This window comes from Dipodomys spectabilis, unplaced genomic scaffold, assembly GCF_019054845.1.
Source record: "Dipodomys spectabilis isolate Male_0828 unplaced genomic scaffold, ASM1905484v1 ptg000785l, whole genome shotgun sequence".
Taxonomy (NCBI): Eukaryota; Metazoa; Chordata; class Mammalia; order Rodentia; family Heteromyidae; genus Dipodomys; species Dipodomys spectabilis.
In genome coordinates, this window is record NW_024871462.1 from 88,329 (window position 1) to 112,757 (window position 24,429).

The 24,429-nt window shown below is 56.7% G+C and overlaps 1 protein-coding gene across 1 annotated transcript in view; it reads right to left on the reverse strand.

Annotated features, from left to right (window-relative positions):
- Nucleotides 1-22,706, reverse strand: part of LOC122102530 (maestro heat-like repeat-containing protein family member 1) — a 35,788-nt gene extending 13,082 nt beyond the window's left edge. The window contains exons 1-28 of the mRNA XM_042673271.1: nucleotides 22,608-22,706; nucleotides 22,292-22,414; nucleotides 21,269-21,431; nucleotides 20,355-20,447; nucleotides 19,968-20,122; nucleotides 19,659-19,799; nucleotides 18,251-18,349; nucleotides 17,122-17,200; nucleotides 16,325-16,435; nucleotides 15,089-15,162; nucleotides 14,688-14,810; nucleotides 14,368-14,484; nucleotides 14,155-14,199; nucleotides 13,370-13,514; nucleotides 12,818-12,861; nucleotides 11,128-11,287; nucleotides 10,798-10,850; nucleotides 10,456-10,563; nucleotides 9,577-9,693; nucleotides 8,338-8,460; nucleotides 7,945-8,097; nucleotides 6,894-7,016; nucleotides 6,473-6,552; nucleotides 5,434-5,569; nucleotides 4,463-4,552; nucleotides 2,801-2,905; nucleotides 1,196-1,331; nucleotides 474-571 (exon numbers count right to left, since the gene is read on the reverse strand). Coding sequence (XP_042529205.1) covers nucleotides 474-571; nucleotides 1,196-1,331; nucleotides 2,801-2,905; nucleotides 4,463-4,552; nucleotides 5,434-5,569; nucleotides 6,473-6,552; nucleotides 6,894-7,016; nucleotides 7,945-8,097; nucleotides 8,338-8,460; nucleotides 9,577-9,693; nucleotides 10,456-10,563; nucleotides 10,798-10,850; nucleotides 11,128-11,287; nucleotides 12,818-12,861; nucleotides 13,370-13,514; nucleotides 14,155-14,199; nucleotides 14,368-14,484; nucleotides 14,688-14,810; nucleotides 15,089-15,162; nucleotides 16,325-16,435; nucleotides 17,122-17,200; nucleotides 18,251-18,349; nucleotides 19,659-19,799; nucleotides 19,968-20,122; nucleotides 20,355-20,447; nucleotides 21,269-21,431; nucleotides 22,292-22,414; nucleotides 22,608-22,706 — 3,093 coding nt within the window. The remainder of the gene's footprint in view (nucleotides 1-473; nucleotides 572-1,195; nucleotides 1,332-2,800; nucleotides 2,906-4,462; nucleotides 4,553-5,433; nucleotides 5,570-6,472; nucleotides 6,553-6,893; nucleotides 7,017-7,944; nucleotides 8,098-8,337; nucleotides 8,461-9,576; nucleotides 9,694-10,455; nucleotides 10,564-10,797; nucleotides 10,851-11,127; nucleotides 11,288-12,817; nucleotides 12,862-13,369; nucleotides 13,515-14,154; nucleotides 14,200-14,367; nucleotides 14,485-14,687; nucleotides 14,811-15,088; nucleotides 15,163-16,324; nucleotides 16,436-17,121; nucleotides 17,201-18,250; nucleotides 18,350-19,658; nucleotides 19,800-19,967; nucleotides 20,123-20,354; nucleotides 20,448-21,268; nucleotides 21,432-22,291; nucleotides 22,415-22,607) is intronic.
- Between the last annotated feature and the right edge of the window lie 1,723 nt (nucleotides 22,707-24,429).

The following is a 24,429-nucleotide window of genomic DNA, read 5'->3' on the forward strand; positions in this document are numbered from 1 at the left end:
TGGCCAGGGCAGGAGCCGGCCCGCCCGCTCTGAGGACCAAGACTCAGGAAGCACCGAAACAAATGCTTCTGGGGCCGGGCATGGCGACTCCCGCCTGTCATCCCAGCTACTCAGGAGGCTGAGGTCTGAGGATCACAGTTCAAAGCCAGCCCGGGCAGGAAAGTCCGTGAGACTCTGATCCCCAAAGAACCACCCAGGAAAAAATGGAAGTGGCGCTGTGGCTCAAGTGGTAGAGCGCTGGCCTCCACCAAAAAGAGGCCCTGAGTTCAAGCCCCCTGGACCCGCAAAAACAAGTTTCACCGCAGTGGTAGAGGACAGAGAGGATGGTGGAGCCCTGCCCTGGTCGTCCACAGGATGATCTGCAGAACCCCCAACCCTCCCCTGTCCCCACCTCCCCTGTCCCCAACCCTCCCCTGTCCCCACCTCCCCTGTCCCCAACCCTCCCCCGTCCCCACCTCACCTGGGCCCCTCACCTTGGCAATTTTATAGGTGTTGTTGTGGAACACGTGGGCACTGTAGGCCACAGTCTTGTCCTCTTCCTCCCACATGCCCTGCCTCTTCTTCAGCATCTCTGCAACTCAGACGCCGACCTCTGAGTCCAGGCCTAGCCCCAGACACCAGCGGAACCCCGACACAGAGCCCCAGACACGAGCTGAACCCCGACACAGAGCCCCGGACACGAGCTGAACCCCGACACAGAGCCCCGGACACGAGCTGAACCCCGACACAGAGCCCCAGACACGAGCTGAACCCCGACACAGAGCCCCGGACATGAGCTGAACCCCGACACAGAGCCCCGGACACGAGCTGAACCCGAGTCAGCTTGGGCAACACTGTGTGGTTGTCTGGTGGTCCTTGGTGGGGCAGGAGTTGGACATGGGCATTAGGATGGGAAATGCTGAATGCCCCCCACCCCCTGCTCGACCCATGCCAACACCCAACTGGGCACAGAGAAGGTACGGGGCCCCAAGAAAACACCATCTGTAGAGGTGAGGGAGAAGATTCCTCCACAGAGAGAGAGAGCTCAGGAAGCAGTGAGTGGGTGTGGCCAGGAATAAGATGGGGACAGGGATGGGGACGGGGAGGGGAGGGAAGGGAGAAGAGGGGGAGAGAAGGAAGGGGAGGGAGGAGGGAGGAGGGAGGGGAGGGGCAGAAGGAGAGAGGAGGGGAGGGGAGGGGAGGGGAGGGGCCTTACGCTTCTGCTGCAAGAGGATGCAGTAGAGGTTGTAGACGGCTTGGGAAGACAGGAAGGAGATGTTGTCCACCGAGTCCTGGCAGCGAATGGCCAACATCCTCACCAGCCGCCCCAGCCGGGCAAACTGAATCTCCACCTGGGAAGGAACACCAACCGGAAGTCACCTTATCACCGCCCCTCCCAGGAAAGGGCTGCAGGTGGGGGGAGGGGGAACCTGTGGGCCAGAGACAGGAGAGGCAGGACTAGGGGGCGTGGCATGGCAGGGCCCCAGGCCCTGGGCCCCAATACAGGAAAGGCAGGACTGGGCTTGGCATGGCAGGGCCTCAGGCCCTGGGTCCCAGCTCCAGAACCAATGTGGGTGGGTGGCCCGGTGGATGGTGGATAAATAGATGGATGATGAAAGATGGATGGATGCTGGTGCTGGTGGCTCACGCCTGTCATCCCAGCTACTCAGGAGGCTGAGATCTGAGGATCAGGGTTCAAAGCCAGCCTGGAAAGTCCATGAGACTCTTATCTCCCATGAACCACCAGAAAACTGGAAGTGGCGCTGTGGCTCAAAGTGGTAGAGATCTAGCCTTGGCCCTGACTTCAAGTCCCACAACCAACAGCAACAACAACAAAAAAGATGGATGGATAGATGGAAAGATTAAATAAGTGCTAGAGAGACAGAGGGATGGAAGATGGATTGACAGATGAATGGAAAGATAGAGATAAATGACTGGTACATAAAAGACACGGTGGAAGACTAGATGATAGACTGAATAGACAGCTGAGCAGGTAGATGAGCACATAGCTAAAATCCACAGGTAGATAGATACAGGTGATGGGTGAGTGAGTAGCTTAGATACAGACAGAGAGATACAGATGCACGGAGAGCTGAGGATAGGTGGATGGGTAGATGTCGACAGAGGAGTTCACAGATGGAGATTAGATAGAGGAGTTCATAGGTGGAGATTAGATTGGCAGACAAGACAGATGAGGGATGAGGGAATAGGTCAGATACTGATGGATGGATAGATGGATGGTCGAATGAGTAATCAAGATAGATTCATAGGTAGGTAGATAAATGAGCGCAGAGATGCATAGAGTAGATAGGCAGGCAAAAACGATGGATGAGGGAATAAGATGGATGGATAGGTAGATGAGTACATAAATGGATAGATTAGATTGGCAGATAGATGATGGGTGAATGAATAGATATGATGGATGGATGGAAGGATAGAGAGAGGAATGAATAGACTAGATACATATAGATAGGTAGATAGATGAATGAGTGCATAGACAGATTAACAGGCAGACAGAGACAGATGAATAAGATAGATGTGAGTGAGTATGATAGAGTGAATAAGATGGATGGATGGATGGATGGATGGATGGATGGATGGACAGACGGATGGACGGACATAGACAGATGGGGCCACCCCGCACAGCACCCACACACATCCTGGCACTGATGTTGAGAGGAAGGCTAAGTGGCCAAGGCGGCAGGTATGATTCACGTGACGGCACGTGTCATCCGTGTCATGCAGGGCCCGTGTCACGCCGTGACCGTGTCGTGCAGGTTCAGAGGGGGACAGCAGGGCTGGCGGCAGGGACCCCACTCACTTCAAAATTATTCATCTGAGCCGTAAAGCCCAGAACACGAGCTGTAATCCACATGGCGCGTTCCCGTTCATTGTCCTTGTGTGAGTTCAGCCAGGGGTCCAGCATCTGGAGGGAGAGGAGAACAGGCGAGGCTCGATCGGCAGCCGGAAGGAGAGAAGCCTGATCAGCTGCTTTCCAAACCGCAGAAAGCCAGGTGGGAGCCCGGCTGCCGCAGGCCGGCAGGGCCGGCACTCTGAGAGCCCGGCCACCTTGGCCTAGAGGTCGAGCCCGGCACCGGGTGCCTCTGTTTCCACAGCCCCGCGGGACTTGCGTACATTGGGGTTCTAGACCCTGACTCCGTGGCCCGCTGTGCAACCTTGGCTGCACGCACCCCGTTTTCTCCTGGACCAGCATGTGGGCCCTGCAGGGTGGCTGCACACGGTCCGTGACTTTTCCCTGAGCACTCCAACATACTTCAGGGAGAGACCAGCATAGCTCAGACCGCAGCTCTGCTGCCTCTCCCCTGCACGGCCTTCCTCCTCCATCCACTTCCTGCCAGCTCAGCCCCACCGACCACGGGGGACAAAGGCTCTGTCCACTCAGGACCCCGCTAGGCGCCCGGGTCTGGAATGAGGGCTCTGAAAAACGGCCAATTGAAAGTGATTTCAGACTGGAGTAGGAGGGAGCTGTGTGCTCGGGCTGCTGTCTTTGGAAAGAGGTGATCACATGCGTGTGTGCGCACACACACACATGAACAGACATGTGCACAAATGCACCCACACACACATCACACACAGACGAGACACAGACACATAGGAATGTGCTGTGGAATCAGGCACCTGTGGCTCACGCCTGTCATCCCAGCTACTCAGGGATCTGAGGATCACAGTTCAAAGCCAGCCTGGACAAGAAATTCCGTGACTCTTTTTTTTTTGGTCATGGGGCTTGAACTCAGGGCCTGGGCGCTGTCCCTCAGCTCTTCAGCTCAAGGCGAGTGCTCTACCACTTGAGCCACAGCACCACTTCCGGTTTTCTGGTGGCTTATTGGAAATAAGAGTCTTATGGACTTTCCTGTTCAGGCTGGCTTTGAAACGTGATCCTCAGATCTCAGCCTCCTGAGTAGCTAGGATGACAGGCGTGAGCCACCAGTGCCCGGCACCCATGAGAGTCTTATCTCCAGTGAACCACCAGAAAATCAGAAGTGGAGCTGTGGTTCAAATGGTAGAGGGGTCGCCTTGAGCAAACAACAACAACAACAAAAAAAACCTGAGACAACTCCTAGGCCCTGAGTTCAAGTCCCACAACCAACAAAAACAAACAGCCAGGAACAACAACAGCAAAAGATTGTGTTGTGTGAGTGACGAGGGGGACAGGACGGAGGACACGGCTACAAAATCAAGTAGCAGGGCACACGTGAGTGAGCTCACGGTCCTAGTGCTATAAATAAAAGGGGGGGGGACTGGAAGGCAGAGGACCACCAGCCCAGCCCCGCCTCAGCCTGCAGCCTCCACTTTGAACGCGAAGCCACGCCAAAGCTGCGCCGTCACACCCAGTGCGATGCCTTCAGGAGCAGCCAGAGGACACCGCAGGCCCGTGTGTGGGAACCCCTCTGCACCCCGCGCCTGCTCTGCCCTCCCCCAAGCCCCCCATCTCACGTTCGCTGGGGCCGCCCCTCGCACCTACCTCCAAGCACAGGGGGACCTTGGAGGGGTCTTCGATGACCACGGCCTCCATCAGCGTGTGCAGTGCGTGCATGGTGACCCTGAACAGATCCTGGGGGGGGGGGGGGAGGACCTCAGGCTGCCGCCAACCAATGGGCACTCCCCCCCAAATCCCCGCCTGAGTCCCCCCCCCCACACTTCCTCCCCATCCCGGGCTTCCCTGGTGGCCCAGTGCTGACAGGAACCACCAGGACCTCTGTCCTGCCCCAAGCGTGCACGTGTTCTGGCCCTTGTTCCCCCACCAAGCCTTTCTCCCCATCCCTGTGCTGGGCTCCCGGCCTGGGCCTCAGCAAGCAGGCTGGGGGTGAGGGCGGAGCCCAGCACGGTGCAGGTGAGCGTGTGTGGCTCAGGTGAGTGAGTGTGCACGGTGCAGATGAGTATGCACGGTGCAGGTGAGTGTGCACGGCGCAGGTGAGTGTGCACGGTGCAGGTGAGTGTGCACGGCGCAGGTGAGCATGTGCAGTGAGTGCACACGCAGGACCTCGCTGTGAGGCACAGGCGTGCCCCTGGGTGAAGGGTCGCTCACAGCGCTCCCCGCCTGAGCACGAGGAGCGGGCAGAGGAGCCGGGCTCGCTAGCTGCACGGGAAGACGCATCAGTTCACATCACTAAAGAAAAAAGACAATCCCACCCGTAAACACAGCCTCCGGCTGTAAAGGAACCCACAGGGAGGCAGGAAACTGCAGGGAGCCTGTTCACAAGATTTATATGAATACCCAAAGAGCCAGGTGCCACCTGGCATCCCAGCTACTCAGGAGGCTGAGATCTGAGGATCGGGGTTTGAAGCCAGCCTGGGCAGTGGAGTCCACGCCACCTGACCTCCGACAGCTGAGCCTCCATGGGCCTCCACCGATCTCCTGTTCATTAAACGTGGGGGCTTCTCCCCTGCAACACTGCCCCGGCCTCCCACACAACGGCGAGAAGCAGCAGTTACCAGGACAGCCAGGCCCTGGCTGGGGCTGGAGGCATCTCTCTTCAGGATGTCGGAGGGCGGCAGCGCCAGCACGCTCCCGAGGCAGGTCCGCAGCAGCTCCACCCAGCTCTCGTTCTCCAGGATGGGCTTGAACTTCCTGCGCGGAAGGATGGGCAGGAGGGGAACAGAGGGAGCAGACGGAGAGAGAAAGAGGAGGAGATGACAAGAATGGAACGGAAGCCGGGCTCTGTGGCTCACGCCTGTCATCCCAGCTACTCGGGAGGCTGAGAGCTCAGATCGTGGTTCGAAGCCAGCCTGGGGCAGGAAAGTCCGTGAGACTCTGATCTCCAATTCATCACAGAAAAAGCCGGAAGTGGTGCTGTGGCTCAAGTGGTAGAGCGCCCGCCTTGAGCAAAAGAAGCTCAGGGACAGCGCCCAGACACAGAAAAAAAAATTGACACCTTCAAATGCAAACTGTTTGTACAACTAGATGACCAATGCATAGATGACAGATTAAATGACAGAGAATAAATATAGATAACAGACAGATGATAAATGATTGACAGATGATAAGCTGAGAGTAGATTGATAGATGATAGTGCTAAGTAGATGCCAGATGAGAAATCAGATGACAGATTATGAATGATTGATAGATGATAGATGAGAGGTGATAAGATGGATGATGGTAGATAGATGATAGATCACGGATAGAAGATAGATGGAATAGATTGATAGACAGATGGAAGGACAGACGGACAGATGGATGGATGAATATGGATGGTTGGAAGGATAATGGGTGGATGGATGGATAGATGGTTGGTTGGATGGATGGATGGATGATGGATGGATGGATGGATGGACAGATGGATAGATGGATGGATCATGGGTGGATGGATGGGTGGATGGTTAGATGGATGGATGGGTGGATGAATGGATGGGTGAACAGATGGATAGTGGATGGACGGATGGATGGACAGATGTACAGACAGATGGATAGATGGATGGATGAAGGGCGGACGGCTGGCTGGCTGGCTGATGGGCAGAGCCAGCGTCTGGTTACCTGAAGTCGGTGATGATGCTCATGGCGTTCTGTCTAATGGGGCTGGAGAGGGTGTTGATTGGCTCCTTCCTAATCACGTCCTGCGACAGACAGCCCAGCCCAAGACCAGGACACCTCAGGAGCACAGCTCAGCTGCCTCCTCCTCCCACTCCTCCTCCTCCCTCTCCTCTTCCCTCTCCTCCTCCCCCCCCCGCACCCCCCCGCCCCGTCAGCAGCCTCCAGGTTAGGCCTAGAACCCTAGACCCCTCAGGAACCTGCCATGGGGCACCCCCACCCCAACCTCTCTTGCCCCGAGTTCTTCCCTGACCTGACCACCTCTCCTCCGGCTGGCAGAGGAGCCCAGCGGTGGCAGGGAGGGGGGAGCAGTGGGGAGCCCTCCCCCTCCCCCTCCCCCCAGCTCCTTGGCGCCCTGCCGCCATACCACCATGAAGGCCACTATCTCCAGCTTGTGCGGGATGTTGCTTTGGATCATGATTTTCTGCTGGCTCAGCACGCTGGTGAGTTGGGACAGCGTCTCCAGGTAACACAGCTTCAGATTGTTATCCTAGGGGAAGGAGGATGCTCAGGGCCCCCAGGTGAGGGAACCCCCCCTCCACGATCTCGCCCTGGGGAGGTGGGAGCAGCCGAGGAAAGGCAGGGGCAGTAACTCCTGCGGTGGAAATGCCCGCCCCTCCCCATGGGGGCGGGGGCGGGGAAGGGGCTCCCCTCTCTCCTCAAACTAAAAGCTGGAAACACCCAGCTTCCTTCCTGCTTGAGATGTGTCTTGAGTCGGGTGAGGCAGTTCAAAGCCCTGTGATCCTAGCTACTTGGGAGGCAGAGGTCAGGAGAACTGAGGTCTGAGGCTGGCCCAGCATAGAAGTTCTCAAGACGCTCCATCTCAACCAAGGGCTGGGGGCAGGAACACACCCCCGTCACCCCAGCGACACAGGGAAGCACAGGGCAGCCCATCCTGCCACCCTGGGTGAGGAGATAACCAAGGCAAATAGCGGCGGGAGGTGTGGCTCAAGTGGTAGAGCACCTGCCTAGCCAGCATAAGGCACATAGGACTGTCCACGGTGCAGGGCAGGAAAGTTTCTCTATACAGCTGTGCTTCCCACCAAGTCAGGGCTCCGGAGTAGCTGGGTAAGGAATGCCTGATTGAGGTAGGGCGCCCGCCTGTCATCCCAGCAACTCAGGAGGCTGAGATCCAAGGATCACGATTCAAAGCCAGCCTGGGCAGGAAAGTCTGTGAGACTCTGATCTCCAATGAAGCACCAGAAAACCAGAAGTGGTGCTGTGGTTCAAGTGGCAGAGCGCTCACCTTGAGCACAAAGAGACTCAGGGACAGCCCCGAAGCCCTGAGTTCAAGCCCCAGGACACTCTCTCTCTCACACACACACACAAGGACAGATCGAAAGCTGGAGGGGGAAGTCCCTGTGAGAGGAGGCCAGAAGCGGGGGCAGGAGGGTGGGGAGGGAGAGGTCTGCCTGCACCTTCTCCACAATGCAGTTCTGATAGTGCTGCAGGGTCAAAGCCAGGATGCTGTCCACGTGTTTGAAGACGGCGGCCGTGTTCTCTAAGATGATCTTGGCGTAGATGAAGTAGATGGTGCTACAGACCAGCCCCCACTCCCTCTGCTGGAGCTCCTGCGGGGGAGGAGGTGGAGAGGCAAAGTGGCCGTCTCCTTGCCGGATGGGGAAACTGAGGCCAGGAGAGGAAAAGCATGCTCGGAAAGCCTGGGACATGTGTACGTGAGCACTAGCAAGCTCTAACGCTTGAGGCCAGGACAGGAGGACGGGACGTCCCCGTGTGGGCCAGGTGGACGTTCCCAGGAGGGACCCCAGGCCTGGGGGACCAGGGAGTCTGGGGTGACGGGGCGCAGGCACCTGCTTGAGTTTGAGGATGGGCGAGGCGTCCTGGTTGGTGAGCGCGGTGCCAAACTCCTCAACTTCGTCCAGAACCACCTGCAGGTGCCGCATCGACACGATGCTAAACGCCACAGCGATGCCCTGCGGCGGCGGCGGGCGGGGGGGGGGGGGGGGGGGCGCGGGGAGAGAAGGAAAGGCAGCTTGGTTCCCTTGAATGGTTTGAGGTCCAGGAAGAGAGCTAAGCAATTCAGTAGAAGCAGCTGTGTGTGTGCGTGTGCGTGTGCGTGTGCGTGTGTGTGTGTGTGTGTGTGTGTGTGTGTGTGTGTCCTGGGGCTGAACGCAGAGTCTGGGCACTGTCCCTCAGCTCAAGGCAAGCGCTCTACCACTTGAGCCACAGCACCACTGCTGGTATTCTGGTGGTTTATTGGAGATGAGAGTCTCACAGACTTTCCTGCCCGGGCTGGCTTTGAACCACGATCCTCAGATCTCAGCCTTCTGAGTAGCTGGGATGACAGGCGGGAGCCACCAGCCACCGGCTTACAGTTTTCTATGGTACTAAAGGAGTGAAGGTGTGGCTCAAAAAAAAGAGGTGTGGCTCAAAACATTGGGGGTGTGGCCCAAGACAGGGGTGTGGCTTAAACAGTTGGGGCGTGGTCTAAGGGGCAGGGGCGTGGCTAGATGGTGGGGGGCAGGCTCTAGGGGTAAGGGCTGGGATCCAGTGGTAAATCAAGTGCTTAGCAAACAACAGGCCCTAAGTTAAAGTCCAGGCATTGAACCGGCACCGGAGGCTCAAGCCTGTCATCCTAGCTATTCAGGAGGCTGAGATCTGAGATTTGCAGTTTAAAGCCAGCCCTGGCAGGAAAGTCTGGGAGGCTTGTAATCTTCATCTAAGCACCAAAAAGCCAGATGTGGAGCTGTGGCTCAAGAGCTGTAGCCTTGAGCAGGAAAGCTCAGGGACAGCAGCCCCAGGCCCCGGGTTCAAGCCTCAGTACTGGAACAAACAACAAAAAAGGGGGCGGGGAGAGAAAGAAAAACGATAGTATGTATACAGAGAGAGCACACAGGAAAATGCTAAGATTGGGGAAGTCTCTGGGAAGGGCACACAAAACTTCCTTGGGCTGTCTGCTTTCGGCTGTGTGTATGTGTGTATGTGTGTGTGTGTGTGTGTGTGTGTGTGTGTGTGTGCGTGTGCGCGCACGCGTATGACTCTTCTACAAGCATCCGATTGTGTCAAGACACAAAGCTCTTCATCTTCACCTCCCTCTCCAGCAGCTCCTCGTGGGAAGTCTTCAGAATCGACCACAGAATCTTCTTCACCAGCTGGGGGTTGTTGGTGGTGCTCAAGGTGTAGCCAAGGAATCTGTACAGGAAAGCCTAGGTGGTGGGAAGGAAGGAAGGTCAAAGCCAAGGTCAGGCAGGCTTAGCGGGAGACCAGGGCAGCCAGCTGGGAGAATGGCGGCCCATTCAGAGACTACAGGGGTCAATCACGGCTTGCCTCTCCCTTGGGTGGAGTGGGGTCTGGCCCAGGAGGCCTCTGGCCTCTGTTAGGAGGAGGGCTAAAGGCGGGAGAAATAAGGCTCCCAACTCCAACTTCCACTTCCAGCTGGGGTCCGGGACCTGTTCCTTCCCTTGCCATCTTTAAATCTGCATGATATAGAAGGCAAGATCTCCAGCTGGAGCTAAGCATTCATGATGGCTCCCGCCTGTCATCCCAGCTACTCGGGAGGGAGGCTGAGATCTGAGGATCACAGTTTGAAGCCAGCCTGGGCAGGAAAGTCTGCGAGACTCTCATCTCCAATGAACCACCAGAAAAAAATCAGAAGGGGAGCTGTGGCTCAAAGTGGCAGAGCGCTAGCTCACCTTGAGCGAAAAAACTCAGGGAACAGAGTTCAAGCCCCAGTACTGACACACACACACACACACACACACACACACACACACACACACACACACACACACCCTAGGGAGTCCAGCAAAGAGGACAGTCAGCAGAGGGCTCAGAGCGCTAAGATGAGCTCCTGCAAGACTCCAGCGGCTGCCTGCCTGCCTGAGCCCGTCCTTCCTCTGCTGCCCCCCCTTCCTCCACCTTCTAATGAGACGTTCCCCCCCCAGCCCCAGCCACCTGCACAGACGCACCTTCTCCTCATCATTGTCTCTGAGGTAAGTTATCCTGTTCAGGACGCCCATGGTGAGCTGCTCCATCCAGCCATCATCGCTGATGGCCACCAGCGATTGACTGGAAAACTGAGGAAAAAAGAAGAAGAAGGGAGAAGGAATCCACTATGCAGGGGAGGGGGGAGGGGGAGGGAGGGGCTTTGTGGGGAGGGGGCTCCCAGCCCTGTGGAAATGGGGTAGGAAAGAAGTGAGAGACGGGGCAAGTGGGGAGCGGACGCGGGAGGGGCGGTGCTGACGGAGCTTCACAGAAGGGCCTGGCTGGGACTAGAGGAGGGCAGGACGCGGCTGGGGGAAGGCCCGCACCTGCAGCAGCCTCTGCTCCCAGGTCCCCTGATTCAGGCTCCCCTCGTCGTAATCTGCAAACCGAACCCTAACTCTAACCCTAGCCCTCCCCCCACCACCACCAAGAGATGATGAGCACCCCGCATCACCCCAAGGACTGGAACCTGGGCTGTGTGGGGCCCCCGCCCTCATCCACGACTCCACGGAGAGGACCCGGCCACCCGCCACCTGGGAAGATCGGGAGGCTGTGCGCGCCCTCCTCACCTCCTGCCCCTCAGGCCCCCATCTCTCTTGCCCTCCCCCCATTCCCCTCCTCCCCGCCCCCCTACCCCTGCCACACCTCCCCCTCACCATCCAGGGTCTGCAGCATCTCTGGGATCACCTTCTTCCACAGCTGGCCGATGCAGGAGTTGATAACAGGGTGCAGGGAGGTGATGGGGTGCAGGGCAGATAAGAGCTTCAGGGACCGCACCCCAAACTCCTTCTGCCTGTAGGGCCTCAGAGCAAACAGCTGAGGAAGGAGAGAAGGAAGGCAAGGGGTAAGGAGGGAAGGGACGGAGGGGGGAAGATTAGGAGACACTTCCGGGATGAGGAGGTGACACTGAGGCCTCCTCCTGCTCCTCCTGGTGCAGCTCTTGAACAGGACGCCTGAAATGTCCTCCATCAGAGCCGCCTGCGACATGCCTTCCCCGCCTCCCCCCACCCCCGGGGGCCAGTGAGGCCCAGTGAGGCCCCTGCTCTCTGAAGACCTCCCCGAGCCTTTGCCCTGCAGAACTATGGTGGTCCCGTCGGGTCCACGGTGTGCGCCTCATCCACACCAGAAACACCCAAAGCAGGGCTGCACCAGTCCCGACACAGCGATGGACAGAGACAGAAGCAGAGCATGCTGGACTAACGAGGCCCATGTGGCACTGGCTCCTTATCCAAGGTCAACAGAGAGAGGCTCTCCACAGGGCCAGACAGGAGGCAGGCCGGGCCTCTCCCCGCCCCAGGCTCCTGCCCTACCACTCAGTTTCCTCCTCCATGCTTTTGGCGTCTTGATTCTTGGCCTTACAGGGATATCCAACTGTTTGTGGAATGATTGGATGGGTGGATGTACAAGTGAGGGATAGTTGGGATAGGTGAGTGGGTGGATGGGTGGATGGATGGATGGGTGGGTGGGTAGGTCAATGGATGGATGGATGAGTGGATGGATGGATGGATAAATGGATAGATGGATGGATGGATGGGTGGATGGATGGATGGCTGGGTGGGTGGGTAGATGGATGGATGGATGGATGGATGAGTGGATGGAGGGAGGGAGGGAGGAAAGGGAGGGAGAGGGATTAGTGGGTGGGTGGTTGGATCGATGGATGAGTGGGTAGATGGATGGACGGACGGATGAATGGGGGGATGGACAGATGGGTAGATGGATGGGTGTGGGGGGGTGAATGGATGGATGGATGGATGGGTGGGTGGGTGGGTGGGTGGGTGGGTGGATGGATGGATGAGTGGATGGATAGATAGACGGATGAATGGATGGATGGGTGGATGAGTGAATAGATGGATGAGTGAATGGATGGATGGGTAGATGGATGGATGGGTGGGTGGATGGATAAGTGAATAAATGGATGGGTGGATGGGTGGGTGGGTGGGTGGATGGATGGATGGATGGAAGGACAGATGGTAATTGGATGGGTGGGTGGGTGAATGGATGGATGGCTGGATGGGTGGATGGATGGATAGATGGATGGATGGATGGATGGGTGGATGGGTGGATGGGTGGATGGATGGATGGATGGGTGGATGGATGGATGGGTGGCTGGCTGGATGGGTGGATGGGTGGATGGATGGATGGATGGGTGGCTGGATGGGTGGGTGGATGGATAGATGGATGGGTGGATGGGTGGGTGGGTGGGTGGATGGGTGGGTGGGTGGGTGGATGGATGGATGGATGGGTGGATGGGTGGATGGATAGATGGATGGATGGATGGGTGGGTGGATGGATGGATACATGGGTGGGCAGATAGGTGGACGGGCAGACAGATGCAGTATCACTTACCACGAGTTGGGTGAGGAGTGTTTGTGGGGAGATGATCAGGGCGGCTGGATTAAAGGGGACAAGGAGGGAACAGAGTCAGCTCACCTTCAGCTCTCCTTCACTACCCCAGACAAGAAGAAAAGGCAAGGTGGAAAGAGCAACTGTGTGCATGCTGGGGGCTGGGGCTTGAAAAGACAAACCCCAAGTCACATGCTGAGTGGACCCCTGGTCCTGGGGCCCATGGGAGGCCAGGGATGGAGGCCGGGCAGCGTGAAGAGCGAGGGGTCAGAACATCTCTGTAATAACCCACGCCCGGCGCCACTGTTTTAAATGAGAACCAGGCCCATGTGGCAGTGTGCGTCTGTAATCCCAGCAGTTGAGAGCTAGGGCAGGAGGGTCTTGAGTTCTAGGCCTCAGGCTTCCGGCACCCAGGGCCTTAGCTGGTACCTGACTACCCCCATGCTACACCCTGAACCCTCTCTTCCACACCCCTGCAGGGCCTCAGCGATGGGGTGGGGGGAGGGGGGCTCTCCGGCTGCCCCTGGCCCAGACACACCCCTTCCTGGCACTCACGGCTGCGGTGGAACTTGCTGAGGTATGGGAAGTGGCCCCGGGCCGAAGATTGCACGGCGATCTCGGTGGCTGCCTTACTCAGGATCAGGAAGGCCTTGAAGTTGGTGGGGTGACACACGAAGTTGACCAGTTTGGGCAAGGGCAGCTGGCAGGGGACATGGGGGGGGGACTTCAGTGACAAGGCCTCTTGGGTCCCCGGCCCAGTTCTCTAATCCCGAGACCTGGTGTTCCTTTAGAGCCCCATCAACCCAGCCTCCTCCCATTCCCTCTTATCCCCCCCCACTCTCCCCTCCTCCCATCCTCTCTCCCACTCTCTCTCTCTCTCTCCTGCTCTTTCTCTTTTTCTCCCTCTCTCCCTCCCTCACCCCAGATTAATAAAACACAAGCCACGATCCTCCTGAACTTATACTAAGGAGGACTCCCTCCGGCGGCCTCTTCCCTCTGGGCAGCCCGTGGATCCTTCCAGATTCCTGGGAAGGTTGTGGCGATCCCTGACCCACAGCCCATATCTGCTTCTCCACCACCCCCCCCCCGCCGCCCCCCCTCCCCGCCTTCATTCCAGGGACCCAGAGCAGCCCAGAGGACCACTTGCTCTTGATTTACAACTGGAAGCTGGCTCAGGCCCGCAGACCCCTCGCCCAGCGAGCTCCTCCCCTTCCCGGGAGCCCCTCTATGGGCCCAGCTAGAGGTGGGAGTGTGGGAGGGACAGGAGAAGACGGAGGGGAGGGACATGAGAAAGGAGGCAGACACAGGAGGCCCCCCCACTTTGGCCCTAGCTGCACTACCATCTTCAGGATCCTCAAGCACAATAGCTGCATGTCCTCTTCATGCTGTGGGGGAGAGAGGAGGGGAAATGAACCCCACCGCCCCGCACCCCCCTCTGAACCTCCCCCCCCCCAGCCAGGCCAGCTAGCTGAGTCTGACTCCAGCCTTCCCCAGCTCTCCCAGGTCAAGTGGGTGGGTTCTGAGGCCCCGCCCCCTGCCCCTGGACCACTCACAGAGAAGTCCCACTGGCTGAGCTTGATGATGTAGGAGATGATCACATTGCCCTGGGGTAGGCGCAGGTAGCCATACTCAGCCAGAATCTCCAGGAAGCCAAGCAGGGCCATCCGCACCTGTCACCCGTACAGCAGGTCAGGGGACAGGGACGGGGTGGGGGGGGTGGGGGGGTGGGGAGGGGTCCTCCTGTTCTAGGTGAGGACACAGAACCGAGCAGAACGGGGAGGTCACCCAGGACCTCGGCCCTCCCCACTCCAAGGTTCAGTGAGCCGTCTGTGGGACTTGCTTACAAGAGGCCAGGCAGCTACTACTGCCTGACCTGCAAGTTCCAACCCTTGTCAGCTCCCTCCATCCTCCTGGGGGGCAGGAAGTCCTTCGTGGGCTCGGAGAGATCAAAATGGCAGGAATCGCCATGGAGGGAACCGCTGAGTTGCAGAGACGCCTGCAGAATTGGGGGGAGGGGGAGAAGATTAGACCAGGAGCTCTAAGATCGAAACCCAAGGAACCAATCACCCAATCAATCCATGGGACGAGGGGCCAAATGGACACTTCTCAGAAGGAGGACAAGGGGCCGATAAATCCACCAACAAAGGAGTGGAAAGGACTCTGGGGTTCCATCTCGACGCGGGGCAGAATGGTGGCCCCTGGCCTCTCTTCCCCATCCTGGCCCCTCCCCACCCCCCACATCCATTCTCCACCCCGCTAACGCCTCCCACTCACCTGCCCGCACTCCTCCTGGATCACCACAATGACAGAGTTCATCACCTGCCTCTTGAGCAGCTCTGTCTGATTCACTAGGGAAAACAGGCAGGCAATTGGAGTGGGGTCCGCAGCCCCCAGGGGAAGAATCCTGGACACAGACCTTGCTTCCTTGGACAGGGTCCTCCAGCCCGAGCTGGGGGGCGGGGAGGGCATATCTGCCAGGGCCCCCGCCCCTCCCCCAGAGCTGGCCACACAGAGCTCAGCCGCCCCGCACCTCTCCACCTCACCCTTGACCTTGTCTCTGATGTGGCCTCCCTCTCCTGACCTCTGTGCTTTCCATCTCCTTCTGGCCTTTCCACTTGGTCTCTCAGGTAACACAGCTAACCCAACCAACCAACCAGCCAATCAATCGATCGGTCCATCGATCCATTGATCTCTCTCTCTCTCTCTCTGTATCCTGGCCAGTGTGCTAATAAGCACACAGCATAAGCTTAACACAAGCACTTGAGAGAGAGCACACTTAGAATCATAGGCAAACCACAGAACCACAGAACGCAGGGCCTCTTGCTTGCTTGGCTGGCGCTCTACCACTTGATCCGTGCAGCCAACAGTGCATATGTGTGTGTGTGTGTGTGAGAGAGAGAGAGAGAGAGAGGAAGTGTGTGTGTGTGTGTGTGTGTGTGTGTGTGTGTGTGTTGGGGATTGAATTCAGGGCCTCAAACCCACACTCTTGGCTTTTTTCACTCAAGGCTCTACCAGTTGAGCCGCACCTCTACTCTGGCTTATGATTTTTTTGTTTTTGTTTTGGCTAGTTGTGGAGCTTGATTGAACTCTGGGCCTGGGTGCTATCTCTGAGCTTCTTTTATTCAAGGCAAGCTCTCTACCACTTAAGCCACAGCGCCACTTCTGTCTTTTTGGTGGTTCATTGGAGATCAGAGTCTCACCGACTTTCCTGCCCAGGCTGGCTTTGAACCACAATCCTCAGATCTCAGCCTCCTGAGTAGCTAGGATGACAGGCGTGAGCCACCGGCACCGGGCTCACCTGGTTATTTTTGACATAGGGTCTATTATAACCTTTTCTGCCCAGGCTAGCTTTGAATTGCAACCCTCCAATCAGAGCCTCCGAGCAGCTAGGATTACAGACACGAGCCCCACAGACTCCTGGCTGTAACTGTTTTTAACTACTCTGCTGGACCGTCTCACAGGGGAAGAAAATTGAGGGAAGATGAGGTCCCAGGCCCCATTCCTGCTCACCTTCTCGAAACACCTTTTGGAAGACCTGAAGGGCACACAGGATCCGGGCTGGGTCTCTGGACGCCAAGGTCTTCAGGAGTAGAATCACCACCTGCTCGTTGTGCAGCTTGGCTGCCAAAAGGATGTGAACACAAAGGTCTGTGTGAACCAGGCGCTGGTGGCTCATGCCCTTCCTCCCAGCTACTCGGGAGACTGAGATCTTAAGATCATGGTTCAAAGCCAGCCCAGGCAGAAAAGTCCATGAGACTCTGATCTCCAATGAACCACCAGAAAACCAAAGGGGCGTTGTGGCTCAAGTGGTAGAGCACCAGCCTTGAGCAAAACAGCTCAGGGATGGTGTCCAGGCCCTGAGTTCAAGCCCCACAACTGACAAAAACAAAACAACAACAACAACAACAACAAAGGAATGGCAGGTGACAAGTAGGAATGAATTATGTCACAGAAAGACACTGACACCCCGGGAAGATAGAAATGGGGGTGTCGTCCACTGTGGAGGACAGGCATTCACAAAGCACACATGCTCTCCCTGAGCCAGGCCCTGTCCCCCACCCCCACCCGAAGGGCAGGAAGACCCAGTCCATCAGTGCTGGAATCACCTTGTCCCAGACCTGAGCTGGGGATCCCCGGGGAAGAAGGAAGGAGACGCTCAAATACATGTACACACGCATGCATACACACACATGCATGCATACACACCTGCATGCACACACGCATGCATGCATATACACACATGCATGCACACACACACACACATGCATACACACACACACAGCAGGCCAGGGTGGCTGTGGACTCACTCAGGTTGTAGAATCCTCTCATAGCAAGGCTGTGGTTCTCCACGGAAAGAGAATCCCTGCTGAGAACCTTTAAACTCACCTGGGGGGTTAACACCAAGGCCATCAGACCAGAGAAGAACCATACCCCAGGGTATGGGTGGGGAAACTGAGGCATGAGGCCAGGAAAAGGGTGCAGTGGTTGGCCAAATGGGTGAGAAGAACACAGAACCCAAGAATCACTGTTTCTGGACATCGAGAGAGGAAGACACGGGACAACAAATTAATTATAGAAAAGAAGTGCCCTGGGCTGGGCAGGTGGCTCAGTGGTAGAGCGCTCGCCTAGCATGCACGAAGCCCTGGGTTCAATCCCCAGGACCACATATACAGAAAAAGCCACAAGTGGCGCTGTGGCTCAAGTGGTAGAGCACTAGCATTGAGCAAAAGCTCAAGGACAGCACCCAGGCCCTGAGTTCAAGCCCTAGGATAAAAAACAAAAGAGGTGCCCTTTGCAAATGGCCTGCTGTTTTCCTTCCTGTTCAGGACTGTATCACAACACGGCCATTTGCCAGGCATCATGAGCAGTCTGAACTCACCCCTCCTCCCCAGAGGTTAGGAGAAGCAGCAGGATGCCCTTCTCCTTCCCTCCCCTCTCTCCTCTCTCTGGTGCCAATACTAGGCTTAAACTTAGGGCCTGGGCATTGTCCTTTAGCTTCTTGCTCCAGGCTGGCACTCTACCACGTGAGCTATACCCCAACTTCCGGCTTTTTGGGTGGCCAACTGGAGATTCCAATTGCATGGGACTTTCTGGCTGTGGCAGGTTCCGAACTGTGATCCTGGAATCTCAGCCTCCTGAGAGGCTAGGATGACAGCCGAACCACAGGTGCCTGGCTCAGGGTTTGTCACTCCAGGAGTCACAGAGGACTTGTTTATTTGCTGGTGGAGAGTTCCTCTTACTCTACCTGCTCCGAGAAGCCTGGTGTGTGTGTGCATGTGTATGTGTGTGTGTGTGTGTGTGTGTGTGTGTGTGTGTGCGCGCACACACGTGTGCCTGTGCATGCCTGTGTGACTAGGCACCTCCCCGGGGAAGCCATCGCCCGCAGAGGAGACACGCGGGGCCAGCCCAGGACACGCCCGGCCCCCACACACGCACCAGCTTGAACAGCATGTTCGTGATATTTTCCACCTGGGACTCCAGGTTGATGCCACCATAGCCGCTTTGCACCAGCGCATCCAAGAGCTGGCAGAGGCACTGTGGAGAGAGAGCAGAGTCAGGGCCAGGCCACCCGCCCCTCTTCCACCTGAGCAAACACGCTGTCCTCACACCTGCTCCTCACAGCTGAGTCTGAGCATCATCAAGTTCAATGTCTAGCCCTTCCTGTCCCAGCCGCAATGGTTCCTTTCTCCCCGCCCGCTCGATTTCACACCACCTTTATTCCACAGGGATTTTTTTTTTTTAGGGCAGTTCAACACTTCAAAGAAGCCAAATAAATTGATCATGACCCAAAGCCAGATGCCAGGAGGCCAAGATCTGAGGATCAAGGTTCAAAAGCCAGCCTGGGCAGAAAAGTCCATGAGACTCTTATCTCCAATGAACCATCAAAAAACTGGAAGTGACCCAGCAGCAGCGGCAGCAGCTTACACCTGTAATCCCAGCTACTCAGGAGGCTGAAATCTGAGGATGTGGCTAAAGTGATAGAGCGACAGCCTTGGGACAGCACCCAAGCCCCTGAGTTCAAGCCCTGGGGCACACAAAATCAATCTCTCTCTCTCCCTCCCCCCCCCCCCTCCTTCTTAGTTATTTCTCAGGTAGGATCTCAAGTAGGAAGGGTTCACTTTGGCCTGTGATTTCCTATGTTTCGGTCCACATTTCGCTGGCTCCATTGCTATGAGATATTTCTCAGGAATGCAAGGATGGTTTGACCCTATGGTGAAAGGGAGCATTATGGCAGCAGGAACATGTGGTAGAGCAAAGCACATCAGGTTATGGTAGCCAGGAAGCAGAAGGGGGGAGACAGAGAGACAGAGAAGGAGAGAGAAAAAGAAGAGAGACACAGAGACAGAGACAGAATGCACACAGACAAGATACATTATTCAATAACTGCCCCCCAGCAGGGCACCAGTGGCTCAAGCCTGTAATCCCAGCTACTCAGGAGGCTGAGATCTGAAGATTGCAGTTCAAAGCCAGCCTGGGTAGGAAAGTCTGTGAGATTCTTTTATCTCCAAGTAATCACAGAAAAAGCTGGAAGTGGTGCTGCAGCTCAAGTGGGTAGAGCGCTAGCCTTGAGCATAAGGGAGCTCAGGGACAGTGCCCAGGTCCAGAGTTTGAACCCTAAGGACAGCCTCCTCCAAAAAAGAAGGAAGGAAGGAAAAGGAACGAAGAAGGGAGAGTGGGTGGGAGGGAGGGAGGGAGGGAGGGAGGAAGAGAGGGAAGGCGGGAGGGAGGGCTGGCTTCTGACTGAATTTGGCCCATGGGCCATTTCCTGCCACCCGTGGCACTCATTCATTACTCTGTGAGCGGGTCACCCCCTCCCACCCCACCCCCACCCCCCTGCAGTCACCTGGGAGATGTAGAAAGGCTCTAGTTGGATGGATACCAGGGCCATCAGCCTGCGCACCAGCCAGTTCACCTGGCTCCTGAGTTTGGAAGGTGATATGAGGAAGAAGAGGTGGCCCACTATCACCAGCGCTTGCTCAGTGACCTGTGCCCAAGGAGACAGGATGTGAGAGCCGGGGCTCTGGGGAGAAGGCCCGACAAGCCCTCCGTGGTGGCTTGGCCTCAGTCAGCCCCTACAGTCCTAACGGGGAGAGCCACTCTCAGGGAGACAAGCCTCCATCCTTCAGCCATCACCCACCCGACCTCTCCTCACCTTCCCCCTGTTCTTGAGAAGCCAGCGGTTGAAGATGACTCGCAGGGTGAGGTAGGCTTTGATGTTCAGAGCTTCCGGGGAGATATCCATCGCTTCAGTGTCCTTGGGGCCCAGGTTCAGGTGCTTCTGGGCATTGATGGCCAGCCCGCTGAGCACTGGGGACCAGGTGGGACGGGGAGCGGCCTGTCATCCTTCCCCACCCTCCACATCCCCATGCAGATCCCCCCCCCAGCCCCGTGAAGGCGAGGGGCCCTACGTTGGGAAGCACTGATCCATTCACCCTCTCCCCTCGGCTTGCCTCCAAGCATCTGCTCGCACTCCCGCATCCCCAGCCCCGGGCGTCGGAGATGCTTCCCCTGGCTCCCCCTGGTCCCCGCGGAGCCTCACCCTGACACAGCGCCAGCCTGTCCTTCTCCTCCACTGCTACCCTCAGCAGAGGCAGCACGTGCTCCCACGTGACCCCGATGTAGGCGGCTGCTCCTAAGGGGAGAGGCAGGAAAGGCGCCCTCTGGCCTCTGACCTCTGGGTGCAGCGCCAGCTTTGAGGGACAAAGCTGAGGCCCAGCTCCGGGGCCCCAATTCAAGGCCCAGGGGCGGCACACACACATAAACACACACAAAGGGGGAGCCTGGTGACTTGATTTTTTTCTTTTTTTTTTGGTGGTCGTGGGGCTTGAACTCAGGGCCTACGAGCCATCACTGAGCTTCTTTATGCTCAAGGCTGGCGCTCTGCCACTTGAGCCACAGCACCACTTCTGGTTTTCTGGTGGTTCACTGGAGATCAGAGTCTCAAGGACTTTCCTCCCCTGTCTGGCCTCCAACCTTGATCCTCAGATCTCAGCCTCCTGAGATCGCTGGGATGACAGGCGGGAGCTTCCAGCGCCCAGCTTTGATTTTTCTTCATAATGGAGGAAGGTACGTAGATAAAGATAAAGAAGATAATTCTGTCCACAGAGCTACTGCTGGACACAGCCGTGGGTGGACATGGGATGGAGATTCGAGCCCCACCCAGCTGCCACACTAGAACTTTCCCAGCAAATTCCAAGCTGCCGTTTCTTCCCCTCTCACTGCCCACGGGGCTTTGGTTCTGCTTCTCACCCTTCTGGCTCCCGTCCGCTCTTCCTGTGCTCCCATCTTCTCTGCCTGCATCTTCCTTCTGGGCCCTTCCTCCTCCTGCATTCCCATCAGCCTCTAGGGCCTGGTCTGTCCCTGTCCTCTCCTCTCCTCAGTCCACCCTTTCCTCCCACCCCGCCCTCCTGACACTGAGGCCCTCCCCCGCGCATGGGGGACGGCCATTCATACCCGGGCTGAGGTTGAGTTTTCCCACTGCCACCAGGAGGCTCCTGGGAGGCAGGCTGCGCAGACGCGGTTTGTTCAGGAGCTTGATGATGACCACGCCGGGGTAATGGGAGCCCAGGGCCATGAGGACCATGGTGCTGACCTCCTCCAGCTCCTCTTCCAGCTTCTGGAAAAGAGAAGGACGGGCTGTCCAGGCCAGGATCTCTGGAGAGTCGGCTTTGGTCAGCAGGTGGTTCCAGCAGCTCACTAGGGCAGCCACCAACCCCAGCCATTGTAACCCCCGCCCCGTCCCAATCCACCCCCAGGGGATGGAGGGTACAAGGCTCTAGCCGCGGGGCGGGGGTCTGCGGTTCCAAAGCACTGAACTCTGCTGCAGCTCTAAGCAAAGCCTCAGAAGGAAGAACAGAGGTCGGGGACACAACTGCAGAAAGGAAGAGAGCTCATAGGTAGGACGTCAGTGGAATGATACACAGGTATGTGATAGAGCCAGGGACCAGGGCACTCCTGTCATCCCAGCCACTCATGAGGCTGAGGTCTGAGGATGGCGGTTTGAAGTAAGCTTGGGCGGGCCAATCTGAGAGACTCCCATCCCCAATTTAAGCCGCAAAAACAAAGCAAAAAAAAAAAATCCAAAGTGGAAGTGTGGCTCAAATGGGAGAGCACCAGCCCTGTACCAAAAAAAATCCAAGCATGAGCTCAAGGTCCTCAGTTCAAACCACAGTACACTGGCACCAAAAACAAAACCAAACTTGTGTTCCTTGGATTGGGAATGTGGCTCCGTGGTAGAGTGCCAGCCTAGCTAGCCTTCAGCAAAAGAAGCTCAGAGACGGTGCCCAGGCCCTGAGTTCAAGCCCCAAGACCAGAAGAAGAAAGAGAGAGAGAGAGAGAGAGAAACTCCAGGGTTTAGATCTAGCACCCCTCTTTCCCCTTGATCCCCCAGCCTGGGGAGCCGGCCCCCTCCTTCTCCCCCACCCCCAGGCAGCTCTCCCGCACCCCCACCCCCAGCCCAGAGAGGCAGATGCCCACCGTCATCCGCAGATAGTTGATGATGATGTCCGTCAGCTTCCGGCACAGCCCGGTGGACATCTTGTTGTTTGAGATCCTGACTGCCAGCAGCTTGAGGACCTCCAAGGCTTCTTCAGGTGACAGCTGTCGGAAGAGACAGATGCTCAGGGTGCACGCAAGGCTGAGAGGCAGAGGGGGCCATGAGAAAGGAGGCGGCCAACGGGCACCCTGGGCCAGGCTGGGGTGGCCCGGAAGTCCCTCCCCTTCTCCCAGCATAGCCCAGCCAGCTGGCCCAGGTGGCCCTGTCCTGGCCAGGGTCTACCTGGAAGGTGCTCACCTGGCCAGACACCTGGAGAGCCTCCATGATGTACTCTATGCTCCTCCCCAAGATGTCCCAGTCGGAGCTGTTCACCTCATACTCCATAGCCACAGTCATCTCTGTCGGCCACGAGCCGCCTCCTCCCTCTTCCCTGCCAGGTTTAAAAAAAAAAAAATGTGTGGGTTGGGAAGGTGGCTCAGTGGTAGAGCGCTCGCCTCGCATGCATGAAGCCCTGGGTTCGATTCCTCAGCACCACATAAGCAGAAAAAAGCCAGAAGTGGCACTGTGGCTCAAGGGGTCAAGCGCCAGCCTTGAGCTGAAGAGCTGAGGGACAGCGCCCAGGCCCTGAGTTCAGGTCCCACGACTGACCAAATAATCTTTAAAAAAAAAAAAAAAGTGTTTACAAATCAGAAAGCCAGGCACCGGTGGCTCCCGCCTGTCATCCCAGCTACTCAGAAGGCTGAGATCTGAGGATCAAAGTTCAAAGCCAGCCCGGACAGGAAAGTCCCCGAGACTCTTATCTCCAATGAACCACCAAAAAGCCGAAGTGCTAGAGCACTATCCTTGAGCACAAAAACTAAGAGACAGAGTCTGGGCCCTGAGTTCAAGCCCCAGGACCAGCACACACACACACACACACACACACACACACACACACACACACAGAGTACAAGTTTTAGGTGAAGGAACTCTGCACCCGGCCCGCCCTCACCAAGGCCCTGTCCCAGCCCATTCTCATGTCCAGACTCACTTCACTTCCTCGCCAAGCTCACCTCTCTGTAGTTACCCACACCAGTGGGCTGCAGCCATGCTAGACAGCACACAACTCTCCCCAGGAGCACAAATCTCCCCAGGAGCACAAGTCTCCCCAGGAGCACATCTCTCCAGGAGCAACGGGCAAGTATGGAAGAACAATCCAGACTGTTTGTTGTAGCAACCTCCTCTGGAATGCCTAGGCTAGGCCGGAACTAAGCCTGCTGCTCCTGTTCTAAGGAGCCTAACAACAGAATGATGCGGTCTCCTGCTAGAACCCAGCCTCATCCTAAATCTCCTGTGCAGCCTGTTGCCCGGCACAAGGGCCACGCAGGAATATCTGTAGAGAGAATGAATGTGCAAAAGAATTACTTTCAAAAAACAATGGGGCTTGGGAAGGTGACTCAATTTTAGAGTGCTCGCCTAGCATGCAGGCAGCTCTGGGTTCAATTCCTCAGCACCACATACACAAAAAAAAGCCGGAAATGGGCTGGGAAGATGGCTCAGTGGTAGAGCGCTTGCCTTGCATGCCTGAGGCCCTGGGTTCGATTCCTCAGCACCACATAAGCAAAAAGAAAAAAGCCGGAAGTGGCGCTGTGGCTCAAGTGGTAGAGCGCTAGCCTTGAGCTGAAGAGCTGAGGGACAGCGCCCAGGCCCAGAGTTCAGGCCCCACGACCGGACCCAAAAAGAAAAAAAAAAGCCGGAAGTGGCACTGTAGCACAAATGGTAGAATGCCAGCCTTGAGCAAAAAGAAGCTCACGGATAGTGCCCAGGCCCTGAGTTCATGCCCCAGGATTGGCAACAAATAAAAAATAAAAACACTTTTAGCAAGCTTCATTTAGGAAAATAAACCCAAAAAGCTTTAATCCATTCTTTCTTTCTTTCTTTCTTTCCTTTCTCTTTCTCTCTCCCTCTCTCTTTCTCTTTCTTTTTTTGCCAGTCCTAGGACTTGAACTCAGGGCCTGGACACTGTCCCTGAGCCTCTCTGTGCTCAATGTTAGTGCTCTACCACTTGAGCCACAGATCCATTTGAGGTTTTTTTCTGAGTATTTTATTGGAGATAAATGATCCTCATATCTCAACCTCC